This window comes from Elaeis guineensis, chromosome 11 (assembly GCF_000442705.2).
Source record: "Elaeis guineensis isolate ETL-2024a chromosome 11, EG11, whole genome shotgun sequence".
NCBI lineage: Eukaryota > Viridiplantae > Streptophyta > Magnoliopsida > Arecales > Arecaceae > Elaeis > Elaeis guineensis.
The window spans coordinates 103,581,078-103,603,601 of NC_026003.2; the positions used below are offsets into that span (position 1 = coordinate 103,581,078).

Here is a 22,524-nt window from a genome sequence, read left to right on the forward strand (position 1 = left end):
CCTACCGTCCCGTCCCATTTTTGTGAGCAAACAGGATTGGAATAGGGTCGGGACTCTAAAACCCATCCACATGGGGAGAAAGAAGAAAGAGGAAAGAAAGAATGGAAAGATGGAGAAAAGGAAAAAAATGAAACGAAAAAAGAAGAAAAATGAAACAAAGAGAGAAAGGGAGGAAAAAGAAATGAAGGAAATAGAAAGAAGAAAAGGGAAAAAAAGAAAGAAAGGAAGGGAAAGAAAAGAAAAGAAAAGAAAGAAAAAGGAAAGGAAAGAAAGAAAGATAGAAGAAAAAGAAAGAAAAAAGCAAAAAAAAGAAAATAAAAAAAAGAAGGGGAGAGAGGCTAAGGATATCTATCGGGATTGCTGTCGGGACGGGATAGCGACATATTGTTCCATGAAGAAATCGGGAGACTTTCGTCCCACGGAATTTAAAATCTTGTTCATAATTAATGTAGTGACATGTCTAATTTTGTTTTAGGTTGACAGCATATTCCATTATAGCCGTTTGTTAATAGTCAAGATCATCTATTTATGTAGGTTTTAGATTGAATTTTCTTTCCTTTTTTTAGGGATATAATAAAATTCTTTAAAGATGGCCTTCTTTCATGAATAATCTTTTTGAATGATCATTTGAAATTCGGTATCTGATATTGATTATGTCCTTTGACTATTGTTGTGGATGACCAGGACAACGAACTACACCCATGAGTGGTGATGATGCTGGTATTTGTTTTTGAGATGCCAATCCCATACATATTAGTCTTGTTAAGATCAAAAAGTGGGAAAAGAGCCAAGCAAGGTTTGCGGTGCCAGTATCGATAGCCATTTCGGTCAGCCGATGGCATGGTACAGTCCTGTATCGTACCGAACTGGTGCGAACCGACGAAGGCAAAGGAAGTGAACTAGGAGAAGAAAAAGAGGGAGAGAGAGAAATAGAGAGGGGGTGAAGAAAGAAAAGGAGGGAGGAAAACTTGTCGGAGACGCCGTTGGATAGCCTCTATGCATGCGGTGCCGTAGGCGTGAAACAGGGGCATCCACGCGTGCAGTGCCGCAAGTGTGAAACAGGGGCGAGCCCTGTTTAACGGCTATTGTTTTTTTAAAAAAGCCCAAAATACTTGAAGCCGGCAAACTGATTGTCGGTTTCATTATTTATCTTCGTTTTTGTGATGAATAGGGGCTGTCGCGCTTGTTCCGTAGCCGTGGCTCCACCCATCCGATGGCCATGACGGCTATCCAGCAAATACCGACGGCCCTTCCACTGGCTGCGCATCCTCTGGTATGTTGCTCCCCTCTCGGAGCTCTCTCTCTCTCTTTCTCACTCTTGTAAAAGCCCGACTGGGCGATAATTGGGCCGTGGAAGCCCTTCGGTGGCCACAGCGGACCACCACTGGCCTCCGATGGCTAGGGCTTTCCCTCCTCTCCTCCTCTCTCTCTCTTTCTCACTTTTCCTCACTTTCCCTCTCTTTCCTCCAGTATACCGATTTCGTTGGCCGAACCATACCGGTTCTCCGTCGGTCTGATATGGTACGAGGTGTACCGATCGATTCGGGCCGGTACGAAATTTTTTGGACTCAAGCCTCATTTGGCATTACTTTCGAAGGGCCAAAAGGTGCTTCTTAGAGGGCTAGAAGTTCTTTTGGGTAACTTTGAGGTCTCTGGAGCAATCTTGAAAAATTTTTTTTCAAAAGTTGAAAAAAGTCCACTAAGAAAAAGCTCAATTATAGCTTTTGGGCAAAAGTACATGAGACTCATTCAAAAGATGTTTTTTTGGAACAAAAGCTCACTTGATAGAGCCTTGTTCGAGTCCCCGCAATGAAATTTTTTAAAATTATTTAAATTGCTTTTATTTCTATATTAAACTATATCTTTTTATTGCGATAATCATGCAATTAAGGATTTTAAGTGAATCTTTTAATATTTTTTATTATTTGGCAATGAACTCTGAAAATTTATTATGTTATTTATATTAAAATATAATAATTTTGATAGTACAATATAATAACTATACAATATAATATAATATAATAATATCAAAAAATAATAATATAATATTATTATATTATGTTGTATTGTGATATAATATATTATATTTTGATAATATTATAATAATATATTATTGTGATAATAATATAATACTATTATAATATTATATTAAAAATATTACAATATTTTTATAATAAATGTAGAATATCATTATTTACTAATTACTATATTATTTAAACTAAAATATCAAAATAAATAAAATATTTTTTGATAGTAGAAACGAGTAGACAATTGAAAGCATTATGCAATGCCTCATTGTTTTTGATATTAAAAATACTTTATTAGTGTAGTTACCAAATAGATTTTAAAGTTTCATGGCACTTCAGAAATGTAGTTATCTAATAACAGACAACTTTTTATTAAAAGGTCTACTAGAAAAGAGTTCTGTTACTGAAAGCTTTATAGACAAAAATTCTATTGCTACAACAATACCAAATGAGGCCTTAGATTTGGATAACATCAAAGAATCAAATCTAATCTCAGCTATTTTGAACACTGCCCTCATTGTCTCCATCCTCAAGGAGATTGCTTGCTTCATCCTCCACATCTTGCCATCTTTGGACACAGACTGGTCTAGCTCCACTTCCGATTGCCCTCCTAAATGGTGACGATGATGATGATAAGGGTAACATTTTTTTTCACTCGAGAAAAAAGAATAAAAAAAATGAAGGGGCCCAAATCAAACATGATTGGAGCCCCAACATGATCCCTTTGACCGTCCATCATGTCAATAGAGTGCGATCACTCGCCGTTGAGATCCCTGAGCCTCTACTCATCACTTGGAATGCTTCAACGCTGCTCAGCTCTCCTGCTCCACCAAACATTAATAGCTTGGCTGTAACCTTCTCTTGGTGTTGGGCCTTTTGCATGAGGGTGCTTGGTAACCACATGTGCATCAACCCCAACATGTACATCTTTATTAACTTACCCACCCATACTCCAATATCTGCACCCATTCCATCTTTGCTCATGTTAGCACCATCCCAGGAACCCCCTCCACCGATGCATGCTAGGATCATCCTAAACCCAAATCTAAATGGAAGGAAAGAATGGTAAAGCAAGGCTATGAACTGAACCTATACTGACCTGAGTGGTGATGATGAGAATCTGGTCAGTGATGAAGGTGGTGGCCCTCTTGATGAAGGCCTTGATGATGGTCAGTGTTGACTTGTTTTGAACGCTTACCCAGCATTCCTGAAGATTGAATCAGCCCATTTTGTTCATGTTGAATAGCTTGGCTTTACATCGAAGTACTGATCTCCAAGGCCTAGTGGCCAAAACTTTGCAATTGGCAGCACCTTAAGTGGCCCACTGGTGGGGATGCCACCTGGATGGTGATGAGCGACTCCATCCAATGGGTGAAGAACTGATTGAAGAATGATATCAATGACCATGACATGATCCCTAGGAACTACATCCTCAGCATTCACATGGGGAGTGCGGGGTCATTCATCATCATCACCATCTGCCACACCTTGATTGGTGAGATCTCCTTCTCAAGGTAGTGACGATGTTTGGGGAAGGTGGTCTTTGATCTCCCTGGTGTTTTCTTTTTTGTTGGGTGAATATGGCATTATCCTTCTTGCTAGCATAGAGTCATGGGTCCTTTTGGCCATACACATCATTGGCATTGTTGAATGGAGATATCTCCTAGCGTGTGGTCTAGCAAATAAAATTTGTACCACGCACTTGTAGCCATTTATCAGAGGGAAAAATCAGCATCAGATACCGAATGTGAAAGGTACATCCACAAAAGATCACTTGTGAGAAAAGACCAGCTTTAGCAATTTTCTTGTAATTTTTCTTTTTTAAAGCTTTTAGCTTGAATTACTTTTTATTGTTAGCATATACAAGAATCAATGTTGTTTACGTCTTGCTCGTTCATATGCCTCTATTCAGTAACAAAATCATGTTTAGAGATTCTACACCAGATTCTCTTTTGTCTTTTGTACTTTTTGTCTATGTCAGCTAGGATCTTTATATAGTCTTTGCCCCACATGACTATAGCAATTCAAATGTCTCTTTAGCACTTTATTCTCTTTCAGATGTACATCCTAAGCTTGCTTGATAATATTTGTAATTAGGGTTCAAACGAGTTGAGCTGCTCGCGAGTTATTCGAGTTTGACTGGACTCGGTTATTATCGAGCTCGAGTAGTTCGAGTAGTTTTTTAAGTCAAACTCTAGTAGCAGAATATTCGGCTTGAAAGCTCGCGAGCTGATTCGAGTTTATTTATATTTTTAATAATATTATATTTATTTATAATACATATTAATATATATCTATTATTAGTAGGATAAAACTTGATTTCGAGCTAGAACTCGAGCTCAAGTATGGCTCGGTTGATATTCGACTTGATTCGAATTATTTTCGAGTTTTGTCTATTTTTTATTAAGCTGAGCTTGAGCTTGGGATATTAAGGCTCGATCTATTTGAGCTGAATTTCGAATTCGAGTATTTTGAATCTAGTCGAGCTGGAGCTTTCAGCTACTCAACTCGGCTCGGCTCAACTTGATTGCACCCCTGCTCGTAATTAACTTTTCCCCTACTGACAGGACAGCACGTATTAAGCAATGTTGTTAATCTCATGAGTTTGCCGTCTCGATACTAGATCCTGTATCAGTACCATCTTATTATAGTGTCAGCATGCGGTATCGTATGGTTCAGCGTATCGAGTGTCAATATGGTATGGTTCTATATACTGGTTCGGTACTGTTGGTGCAGAATTCCGCTGAAGCCGGAGAAGCTGGAGCTGAGATGACCGCGGCCGCCGCCGGGACCTGCAAGGGAAGTCTAAACCGGAGTTGGGGGTGCTCCGGCAAGACCCTCCGACGCTCAAGTCAGTACTCTGCTTCAACAGAAATGGAGTGCTCGAGTGGGAATTTTAGCAGAGTTTCGAGATAGGGTTTAAAGCTTAGAGAAGAACGTATCTGGGGGTCCCTTTTTATAGACGAAAAATGTAACTGATTGACAGCGACGTCTGTAACCGCCTGGTAGTAGGCCGTTCAGAGCCACGCGGAGTTTGTTATGGAGAGTAGTGGCGTCAGGGACCGTTCAGGACCACGTGGAGTTTGTTACGGAGAGTGGAGTGGTGTCCGTTGTCGCGACTTGCCAGAGAGTGGTGGAGCCATATGGAATCCATTGCAGAGAGTGAAGTAGAATAGTGGCCATTGTCGTGACTTGCTAGAGAGTTTGGATCTGTCGGTTGAAGCTCGGCTGGGATGTCTAATGGAGCAGAATGGCTCTCTATCTCGTCGATCTAGGAGAAGCTCGGATGTTTCCGAGGTTGTGACGGGTCTACTGTTGTTGGGTGCCTAGAGCACTGATGCTGCAGGCAGGAACCATCTGCTGTAGAAGCTCGGACGGGGACTTTCTGTTGGGGAAGTCCGGTTTCATGAATCTGGCAGAGGGTCGGCCGGCGGTGGACTTCGGATGGCGTTGGGGAGGTTCGTCAGACACCGGAGGCGATCGGTCGTTGTAGAAATCCAGCTGTTGGAGCCCGTCTGTTGTAGAAGCTCGTCCGAAATTCATCCGCTATGGAAGTTCGGACGGAGTCCGGTTTTTGCAGAAGGCTGAAAGGATGCCGCTTATTGTAGAAGCTCGATCGAAGATCAGTTGTCGTGGAAGCTCGGAGTAGTGACCTGGCCGGTGGAGCCTGTCCCGTTGTAGAAGCTCATCTGGGATCCGGAGTAGATATTCAAAGTAGACTGCCTGCAGTAGGAGTTCGGAGTAGACTGCTTGCTGTAGAAGTTCGGCTCTCGCAGGAGCTCGGGTGGAATCTGGAGGGCAGTCGACCGTCGTAGAAACTTGGATGGAGTCTGGTTACTGTAGAAATCTCGTTGTCGGAGAAGCTCGGATATTGACGAAGTTCGGAGTAGGGTCGTCCATGGCCAGAAGAAGTCTGGAAGGGATTCGGAGAATAGTTGATCACTGTAGAAGGTTGGTTGATAGTGAAGCCTAGAGAGCCTTTGGAGCGGCCCGGTAGATGAATGGAGAAGCTCATTATCGGAGAAGTCTGGATGGTCGAGGAAGTTCAGAAAGACGTCACACAAGGTCGGAAGCCGGTAAAGCCCTGGAAGGGTCGGCCTTTTGCAAACTTCGGCTGGGGGTATTTTATACCCAACAGGTACCAATATTGTATGATGCGGTACCAACTAGTACGGCAAACCTTGCTTACGACTCTTTTCTTGGGGGTTAACATATCCAATGTTCCATAATGTGTATCCAGCTATGTTGGTGCTTTGTATAATTTGATTGATTTATAGCAATCACCCTGACCTAAATTTATAACATTTTTTGAATTTTTTTTGTTAATATATGCAATTATTGGTCATTAAACATTGCTCCATTTAAAGAAAATAATGTTGTTCTAGCTCGTTTTATAGCTATATTCTTGTAAAGAGGTTGATCTTCTATTTTCAGTAGTTTCTTTTTGGCAGAGTCTAGTAACGAATAACTGTTTGCCAGTTTATATGTTATTTGTTATCTCAAGCTTGCATTATATCATTAGTTCTGTTGATTATGTATTCTTGTCATTTTTGTTGGATGCCACTAGCTCTTTGCACTATATCACTAGTTCTGGTAATTATCATGAGATGCAACTTTTGTGACCTTGGCAGTTGCTCAGTGGTCACACACACCCCCATGCTTGGAAGCATGGCGACAGGGGTTTGAGTCTTGAGTGGTGTTATCCCTTAATTCCAGGGATCAGCTGAAAAATCCTGGGTTCGAGTCTTAGGCCAGCCCGGGTACTAAACAGGCTGTACTCTCCCGATGGGATCCCTCCTAATCTGAAAAAGAAAAGAAATGCAAGTTTTAGTAATGTTAATCTGTATAACTTTGTTTACTTCATGCTTTGCAAATGCTTTCTTAGTTGAATCTATAGGTAGAGATCCTGATTGTAAGTCTTGTTAGATATGGTAAAGCATCTATGATTTTCTTCTTTGTCAACTATTCCTTTTGATTTAGCAGTTATATTTTGTCCAGATTACGATATGAATCATTGATTGTCATTTTGCCATGTGAACATATTCTGATTAATCTTCAGGCATAATTTAAGTTCATATATAAATTGATTTTTGTGATTCATTAGCTGCATTTTTATGGCTCTCTTTTATCTGAATTTCCTTTGTTTCATCCAAGATCTTTAAATGCTGCATGCTAGTGCGTTGTCAGTGCTTAGTATTTTCTGGTGTTACATGCTGGTTCATGCTGACTGGTATTGCTGACACTTTAATCATTAGTTCTCTCATCTATCAGTTCCACTAAATGGTTATCACTCTTAACATTAATATATGATGAATGGGGGATCATTTTCTGGACCACTAATTGGTGCATTGTAGTGATTGAGTTTTAAGTTTTTAACTCTTGTAACTGGTTCCAGGGAATTAATAGTATTTTTTTTTTTTTTGTTTTGTGCACAATTGGAAGTTTGAATCCAGACTGCTGACCTGGATGACTGCATGTTCAGGGCATACACATGTGGCAGAGGCGTTAAAGGTTCCAATTCACATATTTTTCACAATGCCATGGACGTGAGTTCTTTTCTGTCCTTAATGGACTGATTCTTCTTTAGAGCAGGATAGATTTTAGGTGACACCAGGCATCTCCTTCAAAATAAAGTCATATAGACTTATACATATCCATAATAAATCTGCTACTAAATTAGTCTACAATGTGCTTTCTTTTCTGTTCTTGGTCAAGACAACTATGCATATATATAATAAATCTGCTATTAAATTAGTCTAATGTGTTTGCTTTTTCCCTGATCAGGCCAACTAGTGAATTTCCCCATCCTCTTTCTCGTGTCAAGCAACCAGCTGGATATAGAGTAAGACAGTTCAAGCCTGCCCTTAGCAGCCACTTAGTTTACTAGTTAATTTGTTTAATTTACTATATCTTAGTAAGATTAAATGATTAGACGGATGCTTGAATGGATCTGGTCACTCTGGAAAATCACTCAATGAGTTTTCAATCATCTTGTGACATGGTTGACCCAAGCTGTCTGAGCTTTGGTACTTCATCTTCTGATGTTAAATTTGTGTTTTAATGCACAGATCTTCATCTTATACAACTTATCTTTTCATCATGTCCTAGTGCATGGCCAAGTGATTAATTCATGATCATACGCATTTTATTTCATTCTTGTAATACTATTCAATCATTTCATAAGCTTTTATCCCTAAGAAATGCTTTTGATTTATAATGGGATAGTTTGAGGCAAGGTATGCTAAACTGGTATCGTTTTCCATACTAGTCGTCTATGGGTCCATTATAGTGTGGTATGGAACAAAGCTGATTAGGCATATTGTCCGGCATCCCGATCATTTTGATCAAGTTGATTTCATCAAATCATGATTGAACTAGTGTACAGATGGTTCAATAAAAATCATGATGATCAAATCTAATAGTATCTGGTGTGGCCAAAGTGGGTGCCGGCACGCTGTCTAGTGATTTCGAATCAGGACCCCTTCATCGAGATTGATCAAACTCATTGAGACAATCTTCTCAAAGATCCAAAAAAATCTAGGAGAAACAATCTAGAGAGAGAAAATTGTAGAGAGAGAAAGCAGATAGAGAAGGTGGAGAGAGAAAGAGAGGAAAGAGAGAGAAGAGAGGGAAGAGAGTGTCTTTTTTTCTTTTCTTTTTCCTTCTTTTTTGTTATCTTTGTTATCTTTTCTTCTCCTTAAGCAAGATAGGGGAGCATATGCTCTCCCTTCTTAAAATAGGAAAGAGGAATGAAAAAGGTGTGGGTGGTGGCTGTCGGTTGGAGAACCGACGGTTGACCACCATGAGCAATAGCCAGTGGTAATAGCAGACCGACAGTGAGGAGATCAAACAAGGCTTTGCCCTTTAACCCGTAAATCTCTTAATATCTAGCTATCGTGCTTTGCTAATAGGCACAAGCCGACATAGGGGGTCGTTCAGGAACTTTGGCAACACATGTGGATAGCGGGGAAAGGTCGGAAAAGAGAAATAAGGCTGAAAATTAGATCTAAAAGCAGTGGTTTTTCTTTTAATGGATTTTTCGGTGAAACTAGCTGTCGACTTCATTGCCTAAGGCTATGAGGAGAAGGGGAAGAGAGAGAGGAAGGCTGGGGCTTACCTTGGGCTCTGGTGAGCTCTCGAACCCTGATTTTCGGTGAGCACGATGAAAGGATATGGCAAACTCAAGAAGAAAAAGAGGGCTTCTCCAATGATGGAAGGTGGCCGGCGATGGTGGTTTCATAAATGACTTGATCCCTTTAAATAGATAGAAGAGAAGAGTCCGAGTCCTCTCGGATTCAAACTCTTCCATTGATTTTGGGAGGGAGAAGACTCCCCGTTAGGATTCTGAGAACCATCCTGAATCGGGCGGTTCGAGACGTGCCGAACCAAACCGGCAGAGAACCGCGATGGTTCCAACGGAGAAAATGGCACACGTCGGTGCCGAGGAAGAAAGAGAAAAGTAGAGGCAGAGAGAGGAGGAGAGGGAGAGAGAGGAGGACGCCGTCGGAAGTCAGAAGCCGGCAGTGGCCCTCTATGACCGTCGGAGGGTGGCGGAAGCCGCCGCAGCTTGGTTCGCCCGATGGGGCTGCCGCAACGAGCAAGAAAGAGAGAGAGGGGGGACCACCGGAGATGGGAGGATGGGATGGTGGAGAGGCCGTCGGAGGACTTTGGGTGGGCGGAAGTAGTGCGGGCGGCGTTGTGGTCGTGGAATAGGGGTTGTCGTCCCTGTTTACGCATGGCCGTTTTTTAAAAACGGAGATTAATAGTGAAGCCGGCAAACCATTTACTGGATTCACTGTTTAAAAGGTTTTTTAAAAAATTTAAAATCAATGAAGCTGGTAATCTGATTGCCAACTTCATTTTTTGAATTTTTTTAAAAAAAAACTATTAAACAGTAAAGCCGACAAACAATTTGCTGGCTTCACTTAAGTTTTTATTTTTTAAAAAAACCTGTGAAATAGGGGCGTCGTCCCTGTTTCACGTTCGCGGTGCCGCGCTCGTGGACTACGCCGTTCGACGGCCAGCCAGAGGCCATTCGACAGACCCTCCGACTCCTTCCCCTCCTTTTCTTTCTTCCTCCCTCTCTCTCTATTTCTGGGTTGGATTATCACAATAATTATACCTATATTTGCCTAGAACTTACCACAGCTGTATTCAACATATGATGAATTAAATTCACTCCTAGGAATGCAGAAGATAATTTCACATTGGCATCACTACAGAATAGCAGGAATTGGAGAATTTTACATTGGTTTCTTTTGAAGCTTTTATCTTGACTGATAACTGTTTTAATTGTTTAATAAATTCCATACCCATCATAATGTGTTTTTATTGATGCATAATGAATTTCTCAACAAAGTGTTTTGATTCTTCTCTTTTTCTTTCTTTTTTGGTAATGTTTCAGTTTTCTTTTCCTTTTTTTTCATTTTATACTGGTTAAGAACATAGATTTTAGGACCTAAGATTTATGTAATATTAGAATTCTTGAGTCCTTTCATCTGATTTTGTATGTCAATAAGAATAATCACGCATATGCCTCCTTGTCTATATTTATGTTAGTTCATTCTTCTCTGTGGTTTTGATAATCACTTGGTTGTCATTTTGTATTTCTTTTGCAGCTTTCATACCAAATTGTTGATTCTATGATCTGGCTTGGAATACGAGACATAATAAATGATTTTAGAAAAAGAAAGTTGAAGCTGCGGCCTGTAACATATCTTAGTGGTGCACAGGGTTCTGCTTCCGACGTTCCTCATGGTTATATCTGGAGTCCTCATCTCGTCCCCAAACCAAAAGGTCTGGCTTCAAATAGATATTTTGACTCAGAGACTAGCATTAGAAGTTGAAATTCACTAGATAATATAAATAACTAAATTGATATATCAGGAGGGATAAACCAACACAGGCAGTAAATGATTTAGCATGGAATTACAATAGTAATAATATTCAACTAAGGTCTTTGTGGATAGAAGAGTAACCTTTTTTGTTTTGACTGATATCTCCTTTATTTGAATTGGTGTGAGTCAAAACATCTGTTAATCAACTCTTCTATTCATGGTTTCTAGTTTTAATAAATTGTAAATGCTAAATTTTATGACAAGGTTCATTATACCAGTGCGTACCTTCCCATACTAAACATATTCCTGCATATGTTATTTGTTTGTTTTTTGGAGCCCGCAGTGGGGGCGGGGGGAGGGGGAGTTGTTACCGAGTGTTGGTATGCCAAATTGATTCCCTATAGGGCATACCGACACTGACCAACATTGTACCAGTACGAGATGTGGTACCAAGCTTGCGAACCTTCTTTTATCATGTACCTATTGTATAGTTGTTTCTTATGTGACAAGCCTTTAAGATGGAAAGCAAACATTTTCTGCATTGGTGAATCATTGCTTTTTTTATGACATTCTGACAAATCCTATCTTAATTTTTGGTTTGCAGACTGGGGACCTAAAATTGATGTTGTTGGATTTTGCTTTCTTGACCTTGCGAAAAACTATGAACCTCCAGAATCACTTGTGAAATGGCTTGAAAGTGGTGAAAGGCCTATTTACATTGGATTTGGCAGCCTTGTGAGTTCAATTTTCTGCTATCACATGTTTTATTTGTTTTATAGAAAATATCTGTCTAGAAATTACAACTTCAATGAAACTTTATATTTTGTTCTTCCTTCAAAGAAATCACATGTTTGTCTAGTATTATCAGTATAAAATTTGTTGCTGATTTTCTTCTGAAACCTGTCACTGCCTAAAGTGGCTATTTATCTTCATTTTGTATAAGTAATTGTCAACAAGTTCAAATATTCAAGAGTTAAATGCAACTTCTTTTTATTCCTTCACTGCCTAATTCATGTAGTATTATTTCTGTCATACTTGACTAGTTACTCTAGACTAATATAACATTATTTGTTTTCATCTTTTCTGAGGCTTCCTGTTACCGAATGCAAACCATGCTGCCATTTACAGAACTACAAAAGATTAGCATATCCAGATCTGTTTAGTGCTTAACATCATCAGTCCAATGCCATCTTATCCAGGAAATTTAGGAGTAATATTTTGTTGGTGGATAATGTTTGAAAATCTTCTCGATCTGGAGGGCTATTGGCATGTTTCAAGTCTATACTACTGTGAAAAATTATAGTTAATAAGGTCATCTACTCATGATCTCCTAAGAATGCTCTTTTTGGAGGAAGTGAAGGTAATTGTTTATTAATATGCTCATTGTGATTAATTAATCTGCTTGACCACTAAGAGCAGATTTTTGAGTATGCTTCCACTATTATAAATTTATTTCTTAGATCTACTTACTAATTTTACAGTTTTGAAAACCTGTGCTGCATGCAATCTTCAGTCTAACACTTATCTATGAACTCTTTCTTGAAAAGTTTGAACTGTTAGTTGCTGTATTTGGTTTCTTATTAAATAGGTATATGTCTCTTGTCGTCCTACATTGGTTTCTTTGTCTTTTCCCAGGCCCATTCGTTTAGTCTTTAGAGCAATTCTTTGTTTTCACGGTAGTTATTATTATACAGATTTTCTGTAAAGTAGATTGGTAACATAAGTTATCCACTATCCGAGATCGACTAGGAACTCCATAGAAGGGTTCTGACTTGTGAAGTTCTGAAGCTAGAAATTCAAATGTCAATTCTACTCAAAATTGCTCATTTTGACCTATGTTCTCATAAACCAGATGGATCTGTGATGAGCTCTCATTCTTCAAGTAGAAGATACAAAATGTGCTGATGAGAGGAGCCATCAGTCTAGGGAAGTGTTAATTGCTAAAGTTAGTATTCAAGTGGCACGTTGCCAATTTATCTTTGCTGTGTGGTGCACTAATGACCTACATAAGTGACCTTTGGTTTATTGATGGCAGATTTGAGAATAGAACTAAGGGAAAGAATGGGTAAAGTTAAATCATTGAAGGCTTTGTATCAACAATGGGGCACTTCTAGGAGCCATCAGAGCTAGTTTCCTCTGCCTGGTGGTGATCATGTTCTCTGTTTAAATTATACATGAAACAAAATTAGCCTGACACTCAGTGCCACCCCATAGTGGAGTGAATACTTTTTTTACCATCGCGAGTATTGGAACGGCTCAGAGCCTATGTGTAGTTTTTTCAGGATGTATCAAATAATATCCCAAACTCTTCCAATGCAAGTGTATTTAAGCATGTTAATCTTGGGAAGGATGCTGCATTTCAGCTCTCAGAAATTTTGCTTTATAGCTACTTGACCATCATAAGTCTTCAGAAAATTATGAATTTGAATATTTTATACATCCATCCATACATCCATCCATCCATATACATGCATACATACATGCACGCATCCATTCATACATTCATTCATTCATTCTTTCTTTCTTTCTTTCTTTGAGATAGGAATTAAGAAAATTAATAAAATAAAGTACTTTGCTCACTAAATTACCTTGTAGATAAACGTGTTTTGTTCAGCTTTTTTAATTGTTCTCTGATACTTCCCTTTGCACTTCACAATGATTGACTTTCTTGTTTGTAACTTTTTTGGTGATATCATAGCCTGTCCAAGAACCAGAAAAAATGACTAAGATTATTGTGGAGGCACTAGAAATAACTGGCCAGAGAGGTATCATTAACAAGGGGTGGGGTGGCCTTGGGAACTGTAAGTTTGTGCTTCCTGTTTTCTGACCAGATATGTAGCATTTTATGCATATCTCCTATCTTTTAAAATGCTTAACCTCTTGCCGAATCTTTGTGACAAGTGACATTATATTTTCCAGTGGCAGAGCCTAAGGAATTTGTTTATCTACTGGATAATGTTCCTCATGATTGGCTGTTCTTGCAGTGTAAGGCAGTGGTAAGGGTTTCAAATACCTTATTTTGATATGCTAAAAAAAATCTCGATAAGTGACAATCCATATATAGTCAGCACACTGCCTCTTGTTTTTCTAAGAAGACTGTTCTGTGAAGTAGAAACTTAGAATATTTCGATAGAGAATAAACCTGCTATTGCTTTTCAGAATACTAAGTTGCTCTTCGTTTTGGTAGCTTTAGGTATGTTGCTTTTTATGATTAAGAATGATCTGTATGATTTATGAATGGAAATATCTCACTAGGTTATTTACATCCTTTGGGTAGTTTGTCGGCTTATTAGACATGTGTCCCTGAATAATATAGGGAAAAAAATATTTGGCATTCAAAAATCATAGTAAATATTTCAAATTTGACAAGTTAGAGAAGAACACACTAAAGGCTGTGTTGCAGTTACTTCATAATGCAAAATTCAGTATTTTTTGGATTACCCTTAACCACAAATGTCAAGCCACACAACCATGTATTTCCTTTCTCCTTTACCCAACTTTGTTGTTTCGACTTATAAGGTTACAACCTTTATATAATCTGGGATTCATCAAGTCTTAACAACTCTTGTTTGATTTTGTCTATCTCCTATTTGTCTTTCAGTTGTTTCAAGATAACTTTGTTTCCATGGTTTCATGTTGTTATTTAAATATTCCATCTTAATTTGGACTACCTCTTTGTCATGAGCTGATCTTTAGCCTTTCCTCCCCTGGTTATACCACCCTTCTACATCAATGTTCTTGTCTTTGTATTGAGTCTGGTGCTTTTTATCTCCTACATTTATATGCTGTCAACATTGATGGCCCAATTTCCAGTTCTTGGACTTTCGTCTCTTTTTTTTTTTTGGTGAAGGCACAAATGACTATAGCGTATACCGAATACCTTATAATTTTTCACCTCCTCATAATCACCTGATAAAAAAGGTTTCTTAGGGTTCACTTTGATTTAGTTGTTTAACATGCACATATGTATATGCATGCACATGTAGACCCCATGTTCCCTAGCATTTTCAGGCTTTTCTGGTCCCAATGATTGGGAAGCAAAGCATTACTGCTCCGAGGCCTTTGCTACAAGATTTATTAATCACTTATGGATGGACTCTTTCAAGTTGGATTGCTTCTTAAATTATGTCACCCCCATAATTATTGATGGATCTTTTGGCTTCCATAAACTATCAAGATACCATGTAGATTGTGGCACATCATAGTGCCCAGTCTTGGTAGAATGTTATCGTGCCCCTTAATTAATGTTTCATAAAAGTTCGAAATATCATAATCAGCTGTCAGTTTTTGGAAATCACAACAACAACAACTATCCAGTGATTCCCGCCTATACTTCTCTAAGCACCTTTCCACCTGGCCACCTCTTTCTTTAACAGTCCGAGATCCCCTCTCGCTTCTAAATTTTCTGTCCTGAATGGATTTTCTTCCTTAGAATCTCTGTCAGACTGATTCCAACGGCTCGAGTCTTAGTCCTGATGGCATCAGAGGATGATTATGGTTCATTATTTACAGATTTGTTGATTTGTTGACTCAAGAAAAAAGGCAAGTGTTTGTGTGGCTCTGCTATTGCATCATATACATTTTAATTATTTTTGGAACTATTTTAGTTTCACATTAATTTGAAAAAGATAATACTAAAATCCTAGTTTTTCTATTAGTAAACATGTCTCTTGCTATTCCCTTATTTTCTGCATGCAAAATTCTTGTACTTTATTTTAATTTATATATTAGATGGATTAGACTGCATGAGAGAATGTGGAGCATAGGTTCAATAAATATATGATTTTATTAAACATGTAGTAATGTCTTTTGGGATCAAAGAATTAATATTATTACATAAAACTTTAATATTTTTAAAGTAATTTCTTCCCCTCAAGAGTTGAATCCCGGCCGCATTCCTGCTGTACATGTACATACATACATACATAGATGTATGTATGTATGTATATGTATTTATATATGTATCTATATATGTATACATACATGTATATGCATGCATGCATTTGCAAGAATAATATATGTTTGGAGACTGCTTATTCCACAAAATTGTTAAAGGATAGTAGTTTTGAGCTGTTGTCTTCCAAACAACATAACAATTGCTACAGCATATGTTAATGCATCCATCTAAAGAGTTCTATGCAGCTTCATTTGCCGCACTCACCTTCAGTCACAAAGAACCAAAGGCCCCCTAGAAGCTTCATTATATGGAGTCATGACCAATTGTATACTAATATCTATATTTAAGTGTAGGTTCAGGCACTTCAGGCTAAATCGAATCTAGGTGATATTGGTGGATTTTTATGCTACCTTATTGTTTGAATACTGACACTTGTTGAACTTGACTTCGCTGAAAATTTCCGTCAAGTGACTAAAACATTGTTGATGGACCAAAATTTAATGATTTCGATGCACTATTTAATGCTTAAAGAAATCTTCAGCACTATTATGTTGCACGACATGGTACATTGCTGGGTTTGTGGTAACTGAAGGTGCATTGTAAATGAGGTTGCAGCAGCTGACCTTGCAGCCAGTAGAGATGTATGTGATTGAAATATTTCTTTTCGGATGGATCATTGATAGATGCTGTAACTATTGTTTGTTGTTTGGAATATGACATCTAAAAGGTACTATCCTTTCCTGACACCTGGAAGGCATCAGTGCATCCCATCTTATAGATGACCTAAATCAAATGAATTGAAGGTCTATCAACAAGTCCTTGTTTACCATATTGTAGAACATTTCCGAGGCTTTCTCATTTGGTCAGCAAGCTGCCGTCCTTGAATTACATTGTTGTAGGGTATTGACCACATTTAAGGAAATTGAGGACTACCTCTCTTCTTCATTAATGGCCAACCGGAGTTCTGGGTGATGGAAAGCAGTGCCGGAGTAGTTGATCACAACTTCTGGAATGGCTTATTGGATTATTGGGGTGGAGGAATGGATTGTTGAATTGGACCAATTGGTCAATTAGGGCTCTGGGGTGCTGGATCTGAAGACTGGGATGGCTGATTGGAGCCAAAGTGGCAAATTGAATTTCTGAGGTGGTCATTGTGAGAGCTGGAGTGGTGCTGCAGTGGTTGATGACCAATGAGATCCCTGGAGAGCATGGGAAGATAGCTCAGATCAGGTCCTTCAGGAGAGGGAAGGGAGAGGAGCGAGATGCTTGAATGAGGTCAGAAGAGATCTGACCCATTTCCTGGGGTGCTGCTCTTATCCTGCAATCATTTTGACTGCAGGTTGAAATGCTGCATTGGAGCCTGATTTGTAATTTGAGTTGCTGTGGCTCACTGACCTGCAGCAAACCAGACATGCTTGGTTCCCTACGGCTTGCATCTGGATTTACAGATGAGTTGAGATACAACCAAACAGATAGGCCGTTAATGTTGCATTGGGTTAGATCATCAATTGAGTCTGACATATTCATGAGCATTGTAACTCATCATAAACAGGCTGCAAGATTTCATCACATTGGCTGAACAAAATATGATTGGGCTTGGACCGGGGCCTGTTTATTGAGGGGAGGAAGAGGAACTTTACATAATCAATCCTCTAATTTTACATGGTAATGGTAATATTCACAAGAGTTCTCGAACGATTTTGTAAAAAATGTTAAAGATCAAAAGGAAAATGCTTTTAGGAGTGGAAGTACTGATATTTTATGGACAGATTCTGGGGAAGCTGGTTCAGCAGCAGGTTGAGAGAATCTGAATTTTTCAGTTTCTTAAAATGACTTTTAATAAATTGTCTGGTGGTTGATATGTCAGCATGAAGTCAAGATATCGGAACCACACATCATTAATATTGACATTCTTCAACATTCTTTTGTGTAATAAACTTATCTCACAACTATTATATCTTGTTCTAAGCATTTCCTGGGTCACTGGTTCATGCAAGATTATTGGGTCCAATGCATTGACTATAGATTTTGAAGTCTAGTGAGCTCCATGTATGTCTGAACTCTGAAGTATGGATCATGTTCAGTGGTTATACATCTTTTGCTTTGGAACCTTGCTGTGTAAATTTTTCTGGACATATTTGTATCTAAATTAGCAGTATCTGCAAGACTGCAACTATTTCTTTTATTTCCTAAACTAAGCATTCTTATTATTCTAACTAATGGTTTAAAGTCAGAAATCTCTTATGAACCATGGAGCATAATTTTGCCCTTTGTTTTCTACTCAGGTGCATCATGGCGGTGCTGGAACAACAGCTGCTGGCCTAAAAGCTGCGGTATCTGCCTTCTCTTTTTCTTAAGAGGACCCCTTTACTAACAAATATTGAAACATAATTACTCAAACATTGATGTTTTATGATGTGCAGTGTCCAACCACCATTGTACCTTTCTTTGGTGATCAGCCTTTCTGGGGTGAGCGGGTACATGCTAGAGGGTTAGGTCCCTCACCTATTCCTGTGGATCAATTCACACTGCAAAAGCTGGTTGATGCAATAAAATTCATGATGGATCGAGAGGTAAATACTTCTGCTCTCTTATTGCTTTTTTATTTTATCTTATTCTGGATCTTGTAGTGTTTTTTTCCTTCTCTTAAAGTGGTAGAATTGTAGAAGCACGAGCAGTAGAAATTACCTAGGGCTCAAACTCATATCATATAATCCATTTCACCCTGTAATTTTTTCCTAGGCTGTTGACCAGCTCAGATATTTAGTTCTGTTCTTCATCATTTTCAGTAGTGTAACAAGATTTTGTGAGATACCAATAAAGTATACTGTTGGTGCAGATTTTTTACCTTAAATATCATCAGATCTTTGGTCATCCTTAATTTCTAGTACTGGTTCATATTCTTGTTGGTAGATTGCAGTGTTTAAACTAGTATCCATTAGAGTATTCATAATCAATAACTCTGGTATTTGGCAATTTATACAAATCTCGTATTGGGCCATATCCCTGAACCCCTCTCTAAGCCTTCTCAGTCCTCAGATCTTTTGTGGCAATCTCTAGCCTGATTTTATCCTCCCACCCTCTGCACCCAGAAAAGAGAGAGAAACAAAAACGAAAACAAAATAACAATAGTAAAAAAAATATCCTTCGTGCCCTCCTCTTTTGCAAATCACTTCGTCTTGAAGTTGTAGGTCATAAATCTAGTATTCTAGTTCTTTTTGCTTAACATGAAATGCTAAAAATAGGGCCACAACATCTTGACAGTTAAAATCTTAGGAGTCTATAAAGTCATTTAGGTAGCCAAAGTTACCTATCTAGTGTAACATATACACGTAGATGTGTGTGTACGTATGTCTTTCTGCATCAATATATTCAAAACAGACTCACATACATGCATGTGTTGATGAGGACTAATTAGTGATGATCTGCCATGCACGGGAGCCCTTTGGGTAGACTAGATTAGGGTTCCAATGAAATTGGTCAATTGCTGCCTAAATCTGAGAACAGGACAGTGAGATATTTGTTGTGAATTTATGGATGAATTGAGGATTAATTTTTCAAGTGAAGAGAAGATTTATCTTTTTGCAAATATTTTTGAGAAAATATCACAATGCAGAATAAGTATGAACTGAAGGTGAGATGTTATTATTGCAAGAATGTACATATTAGAAATAGCAGTGCTAGTATGTGGGTGCCCATGCAACAGCCTAAGAAAGCTTGGTTCTAGCTAGACAACCATGGGGCCGACATCGATGATCTGAGCCATTGGATGTAATTTGTAATCTATTAATTTTTTATTATTAAAAAATATATGATTTGGAAATCCGTATGTTATACATCCGGTGGTCAAAAAATATTGCATTGTTTGTGTCATTAAAATTGGCTATTTTTGACCAGTGGATGTGTAAAAAATGCATAGGCTAGGGATCTCCAAATTGTATGATTTTTGAAAGTAAGCAGTCTGGACATAATAGATCACACAACTCAGATCGTTGGTGTTGGGTTCCCAATCATCCTTTTAGGACCGACCTTATTTGGCTATTTTGTAGGCACCTATATATTAGCTCTACTCTACATATATGTGTACGAATACCTGTGCATATATATATATATATATGCAAGGAAGCAATATCAATGTGATACTGAAATCTCTAAAGAGAAAAGAAATCAATAAGTACGAAGACTTGGAATACAAATATGGTTAAAGCCCATTATTGCAGTAGATGTCCTGGACAGAGATATAAAGGGTAATCGGTTTATCTTATGCAAGAGGTTGAAGTTGTTTTTATGGAACATCAAATAATGAAGTCACTTTACAACCATATCAAGATCTTCATTCTGTATGGATGGTGGCTAACGTTATGAGAATTTTTAGCAGAAACTGCTCTAGGAAATGATAGAATTGCAATATATTTAGGGCCTTGACGCAAGGTGATTGTGATAGCATTTATCTCTAGATGCTTCCCAATGAAATCAATGACAGCTTTCTCAAAAATAAAAATCTATACTATTGATGATGATCTCCAGTGCCTAGGCTGAAGAAAGTGATTGTATTTTCCCCCCTAATAAGTTATGTAAGAATCTAAAGCCTGAGTAGTCTTTCTTTCATCTTTCACTCTCAGGTGGAATTGCTTTAACAGAAGTAAACAGACTGAGTGAACCTTTCTTTTTTATTTTTTTTTTACAAATTTTCAGGTGAAGCTACGGGCTCTTGAACTGGCCAAGGCCATGGAATCAGAGGATGGTGTGACTGGAGCAGTGAAAGCATTTTTGAGACATCTTCCTCAAGAATTGCCTCCTCAAACTCCACCAACATCAGGTTTCATCGATCCCCTTCTTGGCCCCGTAAGGAGATGTTTTGGCTGTTCCTGATTCTCTTTCTTTTCCTGTAGGCACCCATAAACTGTCATTTTGTGCCTTCACAAAACAAATTCTTAAACCAGTGCCTCTTGTATCATTTTGTGTCATCTTGTTGTCTTATTATATCCTGGGCAATGTCATTCCACCGCAAAAGAGAAATTAGAGTCAGATTATTGATTTCTTCATTTTGTGCACTTCTTGTTCTTGTAATAGCTGGATTTGTTTAAATTAAAATACAAATGGAAAAACTCAACAGTTTTTTCAGTAGTTAAAATGTCCCTTGTCTTTCCTACATTTTAATTCTTTATAATTTCAGAAGTTATGGTTTCTTCAGCTCAAATGATTCTTACCGTATGCATATAACTGGTTGTCGGCCCTAGTAATTTGATACTGGAGCTTATATACACTCGTACATGGAATTATGTGTAATATTGGTACTGCAATTCAGCTCTATGGGAAAGGGAAGCAGAAAATTAAGGTGGTGCCCCTTGTTGTAGCAAATTAGACATCTTCCCAGAGCTTGTCTCCAAAATGGTGAGCTCTAGGTAAGTAGTTTGACAGGTGAGCAGCTAGTAAATCAGCTGAGTGAGCCCACAAATTAATTTTGAAAAATAAACCTTTGTTAGAACAAATAAATAATCAAGTTGTGAATCTGGTGGATTCTGCAAGGATTCACCGATGGGCAGTGGGAGGTTGGTTTTCAGGAGAGAGCGCATGACGAGTTGTTTCAGTAAAGTGGTGTGTTCTGACATTAAGAATATCAGAATGTAAGTTGTGCGAGTGGTTTCTTTGACACTTGGACCCCATTACATTTACTAGCTACGAAGTGCTTCCCACCCTTTTGTCTTGATTAACTTTGATTTTCCCTCTGCAATTCTCACTTTTAAGCAGCAAATATTAACATTAGTTGTAGTTCAAGGATAGAGCCAACGCGTTTAAAGATATTGACAGCCAAACAAAAAACTGCTTTGGGATAAAGCAGTTTGTGACATCAAAATGCAGTTTCTACAAAAAATTATTTTTTGACTAAAAGTTACAGCATCTCCACCCTTAAATTATTTTATAGCATATCAAAATTAGATGTAGTGGAAATAAACAGAAATGTTGCATAAGACTTATTTTCCAGTAATATCTTTAAAAAAAATAAGGATAGATATGCTTGATAATTCTGCACGTATTTCTGTTTCTAAATTTCAGCAACAGATTGACTAACTAAATTTCAAGTGGAGCATATTCCCAGGGCCACGATTTGAAGATTACTATTGGTTGTATGCTCTGATTAGTTTTTGTAGGAGATGAAATTTTTTCCCATGATTTTGCACATTAAATCTAAGGTGGGTTAGCTATTTAAATTATTATTTTGTGTAATGCTATGTCCAAATCCTAGCTGGTACATTTTGTCTTTGTACCTAGGGAATTATTTTGTTTGCTGGACTTCAGGGGAAGAGAAAGGACTTTTTAAATCTGATTTTGTTAGTCTTTATTGATTTATATGTGTGATAAAGTACTCAATCAGAGTCTTACTGGAGCAACTATCCAATAAAATCCAAGAACTGAGTTTTATGAAACATTCATCCATGTCTTTCTTTCTTCTTTTTTTTTTTTTTCCTTTTTTTTTTTGCAATGATCTGAATTACTATGTTTTTAGAGATCAAACCTGCATTCCTCTTTTATATTTTGGGTTCCACTTTCACCTTATCTCCTCTCTATGCCATTTCATCTCCTGTTTGTCATCTTCTTCATCGGCTTCATTCTTCCTCATCCGCACTTCTGTCATCTCCATCCGCTTCACTCTTCCCTATCTGCACTTCTCTAAGTTCTGCAAACCCCTTTCTTCCTCCTTGAAACACAGCTCTTCACCTGCCTTATCATTTTCCATTGGGAATCTTCTTTGGGGTTCCTT

General features: G+C 38.2%; 1 protein-coding gene across 2 annotated transcripts in view; it reads left to right on the forward strand.

Moving 5' to 3' along the window:
- The window catches only part of LOC105053621 (sterol 3-beta-glucosyltransferase UGT80A2), a 33,382-nt gene extending 12,487 nt beyond the window's left edge, over positions 1-20,895 (forward strand). Inside the window, exons 6-15 of one of the 2 annotated variants that reach the window (XM_010934866.4) lie at positions 7,510-7,573; positions 7,812-7,869; positions 10,646-10,823; positions 11,469-11,599; positions 13,563-13,665; positions 13,784-13,860; positions 18,047-18,094; positions 18,185-18,334; positions 20,457-20,580; positions 20,654-20,895. In XM_010934866.4, coding sequence (XP_010933168.1) covers positions 7,510-7,573; positions 7,812-7,869; positions 10,646-10,823; positions 11,469-11,599; positions 13,563-13,665; positions 13,784-13,860; positions 18,047-18,094; positions 18,185-18,334; positions 20,457-20,580; positions 20,654-20,784 — 1,064 coding nt within the window. In that variant the 3' untranslated portion in view covers positions 20,785-20,895. The remainder of the gene's footprint in view (positions 1-7,509; positions 7,574-7,811; positions 7,870-10,645; positions 10,824-11,468; positions 11,600-13,562; positions 13,666-13,783; positions 13,861-18,046; positions 18,095-18,184; positions 18,335-20,456; positions 20,581-20,653) is intronic. The other variant, XM_010934868.4, reaches the window with a different exon arrangement.
- Positions 20,896-22,524: the final 1,629 nt, after the last annotated feature.